The sequence below is a fragment of the Desmodus rotundus genome, chromosome 4, assembly GCF_022682495.2.
Source record: "Desmodus rotundus isolate HL8 chromosome 4, HLdesRot8A.1, whole genome shotgun sequence".
Lineage (NCBI taxonomy): Eukaryota > Metazoa > Chordata > Mammalia > Chiroptera > Phyllostomidae > Desmodus > Desmodus rotundus.
The window spans coordinates 152,571,145-152,584,515 of NC_071390.1; the positions used below are offsets into that span (position 1 = coordinate 152,571,145).

Consider the following 13,371-nt stretch of genomic DNA (forward strand, 5'->3'; position numbering starts at 1 on the left):
TTGAGGGACTTATGATGGTCAATTTTCAAACTTGCTGACAACTCAGAAATGAAAAGTGAAGCCCACTCACGAAGGAGGCTTCTGTGCCCCCCGAGATCGCTGCTCAGCTCCTTGTCCACTGCCTTTACGTCATTACCTTGAAACATCACAAAACTTAGGCTCCTACAAGCCTGTAGAAATTTTACTTTCAACTATAGAATATTACATTCTTTGGGGATAAGGTACCAATATTTAAGCAGAAAACGACAAAAGATGTCTCTTTTGGAAATAGATGTATAGGAGATGTTATATTGGGAGAAAACAGAACACCCAACAATTTTATTTCTAATTCCATAATCACTTTTTGAGGGGCAACTTTCTAGTTGAAATCTTATAGAAGTACAGTTTCTGATCAAATGAAAGCTTAATTGGAAGTAAATTATTTTTATGTGAAAGTTGACCACCTCTGAAGTTGCCATAGGAAAATGATCTGACGGAAAATCGAAGTTTAACTGGGTTGTGTTGCAAAGTGAATTGTAAGTGGATGTGTGCACAGGGAGGCAGTTAGACCCGAGAAGCCCGCACAGCAAGTGCTGGATCGCCAGTTTCGGAAACAAGTTTTTCTTTTTAATTGAAAATGAATTTTCCATGAATTCTAAGCTGCAATAGACTTTAGAAATCCAGCTGTTGTGGGAACTGCAGAACCTTGGTATATCACAGAGGCAGTGATTTTACACTGATCGAGTGAAAGCTAACCCAAATGGTACATGAAAAAAGCACTTTATCGTTAAACATAATAACGAACTCAATACTATGTATGTTGCTTGATGCATGTGTCCTATGTTGTTGGGGGTCTCAGAAGTCTGGAATAAAGCTTCAATTTGGTAAGAAAACGAAAACAAAATGAACAGAGCCACATTCCACCAGACTTGCTTCCACCAGCTACCCTCCTGTGGCTGGGCAGGAGGGGTAGCTGGTGAAAGCAAGTCTCACCCTCTGCTGTAAAACAGGAAACTACAGAAGAGTGATACGGAGCCTAACTCTTGGGGTTGTTGGGAGGATTAAATACGTTCCCACCAATAAATCACTTAGAACATTGTAGGTGCAGAGCACAGATTTAGTGCTGTATTAAGGTTAAACTGGTGCTATTAGCTGCTGTTATTATCATCAATTATTATCCACATAACAAGACCAGTGTGTTTAATTCCCAAGTTCTCTTCCAGAAGGTGGCCCTCATTTGCATCAGGGGCCTTACCTTTTGCCGCGGTTGGTTAGGGGCAGAAACCACGACTGTGTTGCAAATTGCCAAAGCGATAAAGAAGTCCACGATGTACAAAGTCTCCAGCGGTGGGTTTGGGACAGACTCATCTAGCGGAGTGAAGAGCTGAGGTGTGATCTGGCTGAATTTGTCCCAAAGCCTGGTGTCTGGTACCACATCTGTTTCCTGGAGATCCAATAAGACAAAGTGTTATCACAAGTATCCAAAACTGAGAGTTTTACATCTAAACGAGAAATAGCTTTTATAACCGGAATATGTGAAGCAGGAAACAGTAGACTTTATTTTCCTCGAGAGATTTAATGTACAAGGTATCATGGAAACTGAGAACAGGGAAAGACAAAAAATGGAAAATTCAGAACGTACAGTATCAGTGGGGTCTACCTTGACGATTAACTAAAACTAAACAGGAGATAGGAACGAAGCCTTTCACCCAAATACAGCTGAATGAGTGTGTTCTTACCCAGTGCCGGAGCTATAGATGCAACAGTATGTCTAGGATTCTACTTGGGCATAGATTCATGCAGAAGCAACTGATGAGTACCAACTCTTGATAAACTGAAGGCATTATTCACACCGCGTTATTCTAACAAAGTATTTTATGGCTCTGGTCACTACTGTTGTTAAAAACCAACACTCCAGAATAAAAATTACAGTGAGCAGGCCACCAAATTTCATCAGCATTTCCAAGTGACATTCCACAAGACATTCCTACGGGTTCCTCCAAGAGATTTCTGCTCAAAATTATATGGCAACTCTATTATGTGCCCTCCTCTTAAAGATTCTTGGTACAAATTGGCTCTAACCAGTTCTGTTATTGAAAAAACGACTCCATTTTGGTTAACAGAGTGCTTCTCTCACTTATTGAGGAGTACTAGTTTTAACAAAGAATGTTGCAGTAGGAATCTGTTTATTATCCAGTAACATATAGTCAACTGCTTTAGAAATTTCTCAGATGAGTCAAAAGGGACCTCAAATCAAGCTTCCGCAAAAATGCCACTGTGTTCTAGAGGAGTCCTAGACACAGTTGGCTGGCAAAGCATACTGGACGCATGAAAGCCAGGGGGAATGATTTAGTAAAACAAGGAAAATATGGAGATGTGTGATATTAGACTTAGAAGACTGTGGCATGTATTTCATGCTCAGGAGTTTGGTGAGAATTAGCCCAGGCTTAGGAAGAAAAGAGTGCAGGCTAGAAATCACATGGGTTTGGGCTCAGGCCTTAGACCCACTGCAAACGAGCTAGTGGCCTCAGCTTACCTCATCCCCTTGGCTACATGTTCCTCTTCCAAATAATGGTCAAAATAACGCCTGCCTCACAAGCATGGCTGTATAATGTGAAGGAGATAGTAGGTGGGACGAGACCAGCATAACAGGAACCCAAATAATGTAATGTTCTTTTTCTTTCTCAAACGACACACTCAGCTTCAGGCAGGTTGCCAGGCTCACATTTTTTTTCCATTTTTTATTGTATTTTTTTGTCCATTACCATTTATCCCAGTTACAACCTCTTCCACCTCCACTCACCCTCCCCGTACCACAGTCACCACCAATCACCACACTGTTGTCTGTGTCCATGAATTCTTTTTCCTTTGTGCTTTATCCCTCCAACCCTCGATCCCCAACTCCAGAGCTGTCAGCCTGCTCTCTATGAGTCTGTCTCTATTTTGCTTGTTAGTTCAGTTTATTCGTTAGCTTCTGCATATGAGTGGAATCATATGGTATTTGTCTTTCTCTACTGGCTTATTTCCCAAGTGTCCATCAGATAAGTAGATAGAACAACTATGGCACATTTCCACAATGGAACACTACTTGGCCATAAAAATTTTTTTAAAAGGAGAAAATTTTACCCTTTGCAACGGCATGGATGGACCTGGAGAACATTATGCTAAGTGAAGCAATGGGTTTTAAAGGTCCAAGTGATCTGCCTTTACAAAACATTCTTACATGTCTCTTCACACAGGTCTCTGCCTGCTGTCCTGGGGTCTTTGACTTAGCAAAATTGGAATCTTGTTGCCGTGTGATGGAGTTCCTAGGCACTTGGAATCTGGTGGCTGTTCATTAATGAGTTGTCCACATGTCCTCCTGAGTCTCAAACATAGTGACATGGAGCTGACCCCTTGGTACTCGGACAACAGTCTTTTCCTCAAAGTCAGTAGGAGGGCGTGGTACAGTCTGAGGGACTTCTCACTCGATGCTTAGTCAGCCCAGGGATGCCTGTGCAACTTGCTGAGTGACATTTATTGAGGCCTACGGTGACAGTATCATCCAGTGCTTGTGAGACTCCATGGGTTGGAGCAATATTGCCAGAGGCAGTCTTCTCAGAATGTTAATATTAAGCACCTCCCTCCCCCAAGAAAAACCAAAGAGTTCCATACTGAAATAAGTTGAAGAAATGTTTAAATTCAATAGGTTTCTTTATTGAAGCACTTCTCAGAGAGCTTCATGGGTCCTGGAAAGCTTGAAGAAGAGGGCTTCTCAAATTCTGTATCTTAGACACGTTTGGTCTGTGGCACATGTTTGGGATTGAGTGAGAGACCTCAGAAGTTACTGCTGATTTCATTGCGCCGGTGGTCTCTGCACTGACCAATGATATAAAGACAGCTGCACTCTGCAATCACCTCAGACTAATGAAAGGTCTGTAACTTACGTCTTTGTGACAAATGCTACTGATGGAAGTCAATCTAATACGTCACCTGGGGAATGTGATGACTGCATGACCGACGGCCTGTGCTGTGACCACGGGAATAAAAGTGACCTTAGAGCTGGGTGAAGCTGGGCGCTGGTCAGCAGCACTGCGTTTCAAAGGAGCTGTCAAAGTAAATATGAGAAAAATCCGGAAACTCAGGACACAAGACCTAAAAGCATCATAAAATCTATAAAAGATCCCAGAAGAACATTTAAGGGAAGATCCACATCGAAGTGAAGAAGGAATGTTCTTCTACTTCTGTTGGCCTCTGTAAAATGAGTCAGTCCCTGGTGACTCATTTTGCAGAGTAACCTAGAGTGACTCTAAGATACGTGGCTGCTGAGTTGAGGAGAAAGGACAGTTATCACATAATTCTGGTTCATAGGACTGTACCTACAGACATTTTTCTAAGATCCACGTCTTCCTCACTGAGACCCTGTGTTACAAAATTGACTTGTGTTCCTGTTTTGGACAGTTCCTGCCTTCTCTGAACATCTATTACTTAGAGAATCAGGCCCACGCCATCTTGCTTTAAAAGATTCCATGAACATGTCCTTCTCTTCCCATAGAGTTAGTTTCTAAGTGCCTTCAAAGGAAGGACCGTATGGTACTGACCTCTGGATCCCTAACTCAGTACCTGGCACGTGGGTAAGCAAGGAAAGTTTACTGTTGCCCATCACTATCAAACACTTGCTGCTTTTACATTCCTAAAGAAGGGGGTAGATAAACAGATGCTACTCTTTAGAAAACAAATACACACACCCCTGTCACTTGGCCTCAGATGGCCATTTTTTTAAATGCAGAGAAAATGTGTGTTTCTAGTTAGAGAATACAGAGCGCGATGTGGACAGCTTCCCACAATTAAACACAGCCCTGTCTGATTTCATGGTGCGAGTCCAACACCTTTGTCCCGACCTTTTATAATAGCTCACTATTTCAAACCTTAGATTTCCCCCACGGTTCATATTACCCCTCCTGCCAGACTGCAGACTCCATATTCGGGTCACTTTCTTTCTTTCTTTCCCCATGTAAGTCCAAATGACACAAGCAGACACTGGCTAAGACTCCTCTTGGCCCTCTAAAAAGTTTGCTGACTATTTTTGGTGCCTTAATATATGCTGAATGTTAAGATGTTTTAAAACTGAGAGTGACACAAACCTACTTTAATTGTTTTTGCAAAACCTAAAACATCCTGTCTGGTTTAATAACAGACAAAGCTACCCTACGCAGGAGGTAAAGTTGACCAAGCAGCTCCAATGCTGAGCCCTACTTCTCCCCTACTTCCACCTCTACCCAACGTTCTAATTTTATTTCCACTGCCATCCCCACTCGTTTCTGGAACCCATGGTTCCACCTCTACAATTCTGGTTTAAGTACGGACACCAATGCCTTCTTCTGGCTCCCTCAGATTCCTCAATACCAGAGACCTGAAGGAAAAATGACAAAGACCAATAACCACACACTGACAGTACCCCCTCCACACCATGTTCTTCCATCCTGTGGCTCTGGGCCTTTGCACGCGCCACACAATGTCTGCCCCAAGGGCCTTCCCTCCCTTTTCCATTAGTTTAATCCCAAGTCAACTTTTATCTCTTTCTTGCAGCCTTTCTTGACCCCTCCCTGCCCCTTCGGAGTTGATCACTCTCTTCTTTGTGACCTCACTATACTTTGTATTAGCAGGTACTACTGCACCATGAATACAGGATTATATTTATTCACATGTCTGCCTCATCTACTTAGAACAAAACTGGAGGATAGATGTGTGTCTCACTCATTTTATACCTCATTGTCTAGCATTATTATGTCATCGGCTTCCATTAATCCATTAATTAATTCACTCATCCTATAAATACTTATGGCTGATCTGCGGTGTCAGGCTTCAAGGAAAGAGGGGTATATAGGATGGACAGGATCCTGGCTTTCAGGGAACTCACACTCTAGTTGGGGGAAGACAGTGGATGCAAAACACTAACCTATACACAGATAAGCAAGATGCTTCTAGGCTGGGACAGTGAGGTGGGAGGAGGAGGAGGAAGGAGAGTATTTGGATTTGGGAGGTAGGGAAGGTTTGCTGAGAAGGTCCCATCTAGCTGAGGCTTCCACAATGGGAAGGAGATAGGCATACAAAGATCTGAGAGAACAGCCATCCAGGCAGAATGAACTGCACGGCTGTGGAATGAAAACCTTTAGAGGATAAAAGCAGCATTAAAAAGTGTCTTAGAAGGTATAGGTTTCTGGTTCTAAAATAAGTAATAGGAACCCAGTACTCGTAGGCTTCAGTCTTTCATGAGGAGATGACAGAAAATAAAAAGGCGTTGAAAAGCACCAAAGGGCTACGAATTTCCCTATGATTGAGACATAGGTACTTACCCGTGTATCAGTAACTCCGGTCAGCTTTGCCGAGAGCGAGCCACGGTCCGTACACCAAGGCAGGCTGTACGGACGTCCTCAGGCTCAGACGTGATTGGCTCTGACCAGAAATCTTACTTTTTTTTTTTTTTTCAGAAATGATATACTCTCTCTCAATATTGAAGTAGCCCCCCATTAGGAATTTGTGAGATTGTGTGTTTGTACTTCTAATTGTGCGTGGGGCATTCACACTGAACTGCAATCATGTGGTCTCTTCTCCGGTCGAGAAGACAACAGTGTTTGGCTCCATGGTAATTACGAGGATGTCCTGTCATTATTCATTATGGATGGACAAGAGTGTCGTGCATTCATACTTACAATGGGGCTACTGAAAGCAGCCTGTCTGGAACGAGGCACTTCGCCGGCTCCTTCTCCACTTCCCAGAGCAGAACAGCTCCCGGCCAGATGATTCGAGGACGTACTTCCCAAAGGCCCATTCTGAACCGTCCTGCAGCTGGGGGCCCTGGCTTTTGCCATATTGCTGAGGGAGCCGGTGGGAGTATCTGCAAAATCCTCATCTTCAGAGCCAGCTTCCTGATAGGACTCCAGCCTCTTGGCTGAGGGGTAGAAATCACACTGCGTCATGACCTGAGAAGGACCACTTGCAAGCCGAATGTCTGGCATTTACTTGAACAGCTATTTCATACCATCTCCTCCTTTTCCAAAGTTGGCCTCCAACCTCCCCTCCCGCAATACCCTTAGCTAATGAACATACCTCATGGAGAAAAGTAGAAGCAATCAGATAGGAATTCCCTTCTTTTCCCATCATTGAATCTACCAACCTACCAGCATCAGTACCCAAACGCTCTGCCGTCCCTCTTCTTACCATGGGTAAAAGAGCCAAATGCCAAACCCTCCACTCGTGATCTGCATCCACCCCTCTGGCCTCATCAAGGACTTCGCCCGTATAATTCTCCCCTCTTTCACCTGCACCAATCTCTCTGCAACGAATCTCATGGCTTCCTTTCCTGTCTCTCCACTGACATTGCCCTTGTCAAGGCCATCCATGTCACCCAATCCAATGATCGCATCTGTCTGCATTTTACTTGAACTCAGCAATATCCAACAGAGCTGACTATTTATCCTTGAAATGGCTTTTTTTTTCTCTAACACCACAGGTACCTGTTTTTCCTCCTATTTACAGTGGCTGTTCCATCTTAGTGTCTCCTGCTGTCTTTCCACTCCCTCAACCCTCAAATATGGGGTTGCTGCAGAAGCTCCTTCCCTTCTCCACCTATAATACTCCTCCTTGGTTGTGCCACCTGGTCTCATCTTTGAAATATCACCTCTTTGCACGTGACCTACAGATCAATACCTTCAACTCTGACTTCTAATTGGAATTCAGAGCCGTATATCCAGTTCTTCATGTGATACTTCAGTTGGATGTTTAGGAGGTTCTTCAAGCAGGTATCTGCCTGGCTCATCCCCTCGTTTCCCTCAAGTACTGCAGTGTGTCCCCTGTCAGTGAAGACTTCCCAGAGCCAACCACAGTATTTACTATCAATCCTAGCCCAGCACACACCACCATCTAGACACTGTATGTCTTATTTGCTTATATTTTTACTATTCATCCCAAAAGGGCAAATCATATTATCTGTTATGTTAATATGATATCCCCAGAGCCCAAAGCAATGTTGAAAGATACTCAATAAACACGTGTTGAATTAGTAAATAGATGACTTGAACTTGACACATGACAATAGAAGTTTCCTTTTCTTCTCCCTCAGACTTACTCTTTCTCTGTCTTCCCCAACTCCATAAATGATACTTAACTATCTAGTTACTTAGGCCAAAAATCTAGGATTCTCCCTGATTCCTGTCTTCTTCCCCAGCCCCCAGAGTCAAAGCATCACCAACAGCTGTCCACTATTTATCCAAAACACATCCCAAATACCTTGACTTCTCTCCATTGCGGTTACCTTCATCCAAGCCATCACCGTCTCTCAACAGGACTAGTGCACTAGCCTCATAACTGGCCCCCTCGCCCCTCAGCAACCCACTCCTCCCAAAGCAGCTACAGTCGTCTTCCTACAAGAAAGCACACGACTCCCCAGTGGCTTCACAGTTCACTCAGAATAAATCCTGAACCCCTTTTCTTGGCTTACGTAACTCAGGATGGCCTGACCTCTGCTGACCTCTCGAATTTTCTTGCCTCTCCTTCTTCCACACTTCCACTAAAACTCAGCCTCACTGGCCTTTCTTTTACTTTGAAAATTGCCCAGTGCATTTCAGCCTGAGGGCTAGCCCAGCTGCTCCTTTTGATCGAATGGCTTTTGCCCCTGAACTTCAAGATTATGTAATTTAGATCTAGGCTCTAATGTCCCCTTTAGAGAGGCCTTGCCCAGGCAGCCAATGCCGAATAATCTTTATTATATTATCCCATTTTAATTCTTTGCAAGCACTTTTTACTGTTTCATATTTTTCTTGATTTAAAAATTAAGTCATTGGTGACTATTTTCTCCAGCAGAAGCTCTACGAGAGCAGGGGCCTTGTCTGCCTTGTTTGTCATTATGTCCAGTGTCTGGAAGACACAGTACACAGTCAACACACACGCACTTGGTAGGCTGCTAGTTGTCAGTACGCTGCTTAGTCCGTGGACCAAATTTCTAACTTGCAAGGTTTTAAAACGTTAAATGGTTGGTCAGATGTGTTTAGTTTAATTACGTATGTGTAAGCGGGTATTTCCAAGCAGAAATGTCCTTTATGGAGATTCCTCCTGGTAGAAAAGCCGGAAGGGTTAACTTGTTTTCACTGCAGTGAAAAGAATGTCTCAGACTTAATAATATGTCTTCCCAGAATTAAGTTCTTGGCCTCCACCATCACCCCCTTCAGCATTCAGTGTGTGTGTGCATGTGTGTATATGTACGGACTCATTTCCAAGCCACTGCAGAAAAGAGACCAGAAGCTCCAGAGGGATACAGTAAAGAAGCACAGGCAACGTCAGCACTTTGAGCAGTGCAACAGTCCATGGCTCACGAACAGGAATTCTATCAATTAACTGTCATGACAGCATTTGATTCTTAGGCACTTGGTATCTTCTCTGCGTGAGGAGCCACTGAAGAGAAGTTAAATACTCACTGGTCAGCAGCACGTACGTTCAGGGACTGGGGTGGGAGACGGCTGGTGGGAAGAGGGCTGATGCCCTCTTAAATGTTACAAATACAAAATTATAAATGCTACCGATACAAAAAATAATGCAGTGCTTTCCACCATGTGTTTTACGAAACATTAGTGCTGCAAAATACTTCTTGAAAATATAAGATCTATGGTCAAGTAATTTTAGAAAACGCCAGCCTCACCAATGGACATAGAGGCTTAGCTACAGGGACGTTCACTGCAGCATTGCTTACCACAGCAAACGACTGCCCACGACCTAAACTAAGGGGCCATTACATAAACTACGGCAACTCTTACATGCAGTAGAGTGACCATTAGGAGAGTAAGGAGATAATGGAAAGGGAGTCTTCAGAAAAATGAGTGTAAAAGTAAAAGCCCATGGTGATGCCACTTTTGTTGAAAAACCACATATTAATGTGAACATGAAAAATAAACTCCCAAGAAATGCACTAAAGGAGATGTCAGTCTTTGCCTGAAGTGAAAGAGAGACAGGCTTAAAGCTGGAGGTTCTGCTACTGGCCTTGAAGAAGCCAACTGCCAGGTGTTTGGTTGCCTGTTGGAGCTTAGAATGACTCAGGCTGAGAGCCAGCAGAGAGGCAGGACCACAGCATCATAACCTCAAGACTCAGAATTCTCCCAAAAACCAATGAGCTAAGAACAGGCTCCTGAGCCTCAGATAAGATCATAGTCCCAGCTGACACCTGGATTCAGCCTGGTAAGAGAGACTTTTGTATGACCCCAAGAGACTTTTGACCCACAGAAGCCATGAGATTGTATATTTGTATTGTTTTAAACCATTAAATTTGTGGCAATTTCTTATGTAGCAATAGAAAACTAATACAACCATAAATCATAAGCCAGGAAAATATTTGCTTCATAAAGAAGAAAGGGATAATATCAGGGTTGATAATCAAATTATTTAACAACTGGTTCAATCTAAGTGTGCAAATGAAAATGGACGCTGGCCACACGTCACTTATATCGGGGCAAGCAAGCTGAACACCAGCACTGACTTAATAGATAAAACTCCCCTACAGAACAGGAAGAATAAGAACAACTCTTGTAGAACAGGAAAAAGACACAGAATTCAAATGACCAGTAAACATAAAAAGTTAAACACCATTAGTAAATTACAAACTAAGATAAGGAAGTGCCAACTGTGTCTACAAAAATTGCACAGATTACAAATGACTTCATCCCATTACAGTTGGACATGAGAAACAGGCGTTTTCTTATCTATCATAATTTTTAATCTTATTTGTCTATTGCCTTGCTTTAAATTCTAAGCTATAAGAAATCATGGACTAATCATGCCACTTATTAGGAGATCACAAAATATTTTGAATAAATAAATAGTGTTAATTGAAAAGTATTGTAGTAACAGAAAACTGAACTTGACCACAAATAATGCAACACCATGCACTTAATGTTATGAACTGATTTGCAAAAAAGTTAACGAGATACTATTGAATAAAAGATGCAAATTGCAAAACAATATCACGGCATGTTCTAACTCACAAAAGGGATATGTGTAAAATGATATGTTCACACTTAGAGGAAAATGCATAAAGAAATGGATGGTTATATATCCATCAAACTATTAATGGTGGTTAACCTTGAGAGAATAAGGCTTTTAATTTATTTTGAACATTTCTCAGAATTATCTTCATAGGAGCACATATTACTTTTATAAATAACAAATGTAAAGTCCAATGCTTTAAGAAACACTTGTGATTTATGTATTTACTTCCTTAGTGTCAGAAGTTCAGCTCATCTTATTTATTCTTAAACAATGTGATCTTAAACCAAGAATCCATGAATACTTATGGGCTGAATGTTGGGGTTAGGAGGAGCCTCTAGTCCCTTTGAAATTATTTTCAAAATACTTTTTAGGATACGGCTTACATTTTCATTAGATTCTGAAAAGCATCTGTAATGCAAAAGCATTGTCACCATCTACAACCCCAGCTTCTACTTGTTGGTAATTCACTTACTTTTAAAAGAAACCATGGAGGCAAACTCCTTGACTTTGACCTATTAACTTCTGAAAGGATGGCAATTAAGCTTTATGCCCATTTGGGTGATTAAATACCCCATGTTAAATCCAGCACTTCTTTGCTAGAATTATCAACCCTTCAGGTGAGTGTAAAAAGATCAATGCTAAGGTTGGTTTCCACATACACCCAACGCTCACCATTTTCTTCATGACAGTAGTCAAAGCCTGCCACACTGCATCTCCGAAAAACCATCTTATTCTCAGTGAGCGTTCCTGTCTTATCAGAAAAGAGGTACTGAATCTGTCCAAGGTCCTCGGTGATATTCAGGGCTCGGCACTGAACAGTAGAATCCATTTTCTCATTGTAGAAATCCACATCACTTTGAATAAAATATATTTGTCCAAGCTTTACAATTTCAATGGAAACATAGAGAGAAATGGGAATCAAGACCTGAAAAGAACCACACAATTTAAAAAATGTTACAGGCGGAAAAGAAAGGTTGAGAAATTGAACATAGCTGGGTAGGTAGCAAAGATCTTAGAACTCTGTGATGAGCTCGACAGAAATTACCTGCAGCAAAATGATCATGGTCCAAAACATATAGAACCCTGCCAACAGCGGTGTGATGACCTGTCCATCAGGCTCGGGGAGGTGAAAGAAGGGCACGTTTTCATATACACTCAGCCAGATTCCATGACCTTTCAGAAAATACACAGATATCAAATGGATGGCACATATATGTTACGTAAATATAGAACTTTTATTTCTAAAAAAAGAGAGATGAGAGCATTTATTTTGGTTGAACCATTATTTGTTTTGGGAAACAAATTCAAAGTCAAATTCTATACATTCTCTTGTCTTTCTGTCTCTATTTAAGTCCCTTCCCAGGTCCCTTTAGTCCTGCGGCACGTATCACTGAATATCATCAACATTCGTGCCTTTCGGGCCAAAGAATGAGATTCGGATTTGAGGGGGAAAAAAATCACTGGCAAATAAAGCCTTCTTACAGAAGTCATTCATTCATTCACATATTTTTTAAAGTAAAATACTTTTAAATGAACATCTTGCTGAAAAGCTGTCTGCAAATAATGAAATTTTACCTACCCAGTGCACCGGTTAAACACATAATAACCAAAAGCAGAACACACCAGAGGACATCTGTATTTGCTCTTCTTTCTAATTTGCTGCGCTTATACCTGGGACCGCTGTTGTTCAGCATTGCTTTGGTTTCATGGCCTACGTAAGTAACACAACAGGTCAGAGAATGTGCAAATTAAAGCCAGGTAGCAAATATCATATTTTAAAATCTCTCTGGCAGATAATTTAATAAAATGCAGTTATAGAATATATTTTGCTAATTTAGTTTGCTTTTGTAATCCATTTAGAAAAACAGAGACCAATGATTAAGTTTATCAGTACAAAAGTTCCTTTCTGCTTCTGAAGACCGCATTTTGAGTGAATGGAAAGTATTAGCTTATAGGAAAGCTCAGAGGAGACAGTGGTGAAACCAACCTGCATAAACCACAATGCCCACAACAGCCTCTGTGTTTCTAATGGTGCATCCTCTAAGTAACAAATTTTCTTTACTGAGACCCACGCGTTCTTTGTTGGAATGTTCTCTGTAAGAAAGACAGCATACAGGTTCATTTTTAAATAGCCAGAGTGGGGATATAAAAACAAAAATCATGGTTTTGCATTTTCTTGATTAGAGTATTAAGTTAGGCAGTTCACAGGAAAGTTTTCAAATCTCTGGCCCATTTGCTTTTATTATTTCAGTTACCTGCTTTGGCTGGGAAAAGGTGTAACAAGTTTCTAAATACCATTGTTTTCTAGTATTCATTTTTTTGTTCAACTTCTAGTTTTATAGAAGCTCAAATATATTCTACATAAAGAACCTGTTCCTC

At 41.6% G+C, this 13,371-nt stretch overlaps 1 protein-coding gene across 1 annotated transcript in view; it reads right to left on the reverse strand.

Annotated features, from left to right (window-relative positions):
- The window catches only part of ATP10D (ATPase phospholipid transporting 10D (putative)), a 76,639-nt gene that overhangs the window by 30,878 nt on the left and 32,390 nt on the right, over positions 1-13,371 (reverse strand). Inside the window, exons 6-11 of the mRNA XM_024573860.4 lie at positions 12,980-13,086; positions 12,572-12,703; positions 12,038-12,165; positions 11,665-11,917; positions 6,672-6,910; positions 1,235-1,423 (exon numbers count right to left, since the gene is read on the reverse strand). Of these exons, the coding sequence (XP_024429628.2) occupies positions 1,235-1,423; positions 6,672-6,910; positions 11,665-11,917; positions 12,038-12,165; positions 12,572-12,703; positions 12,980-13,086 (1,048 nt within the window). The remainder of the gene's footprint in view (positions 1-1,234; positions 1,424-6,671; positions 6,911-11,664; positions 11,918-12,037; positions 12,166-12,571; positions 12,704-12,979; positions 13,087-13,371) is intronic.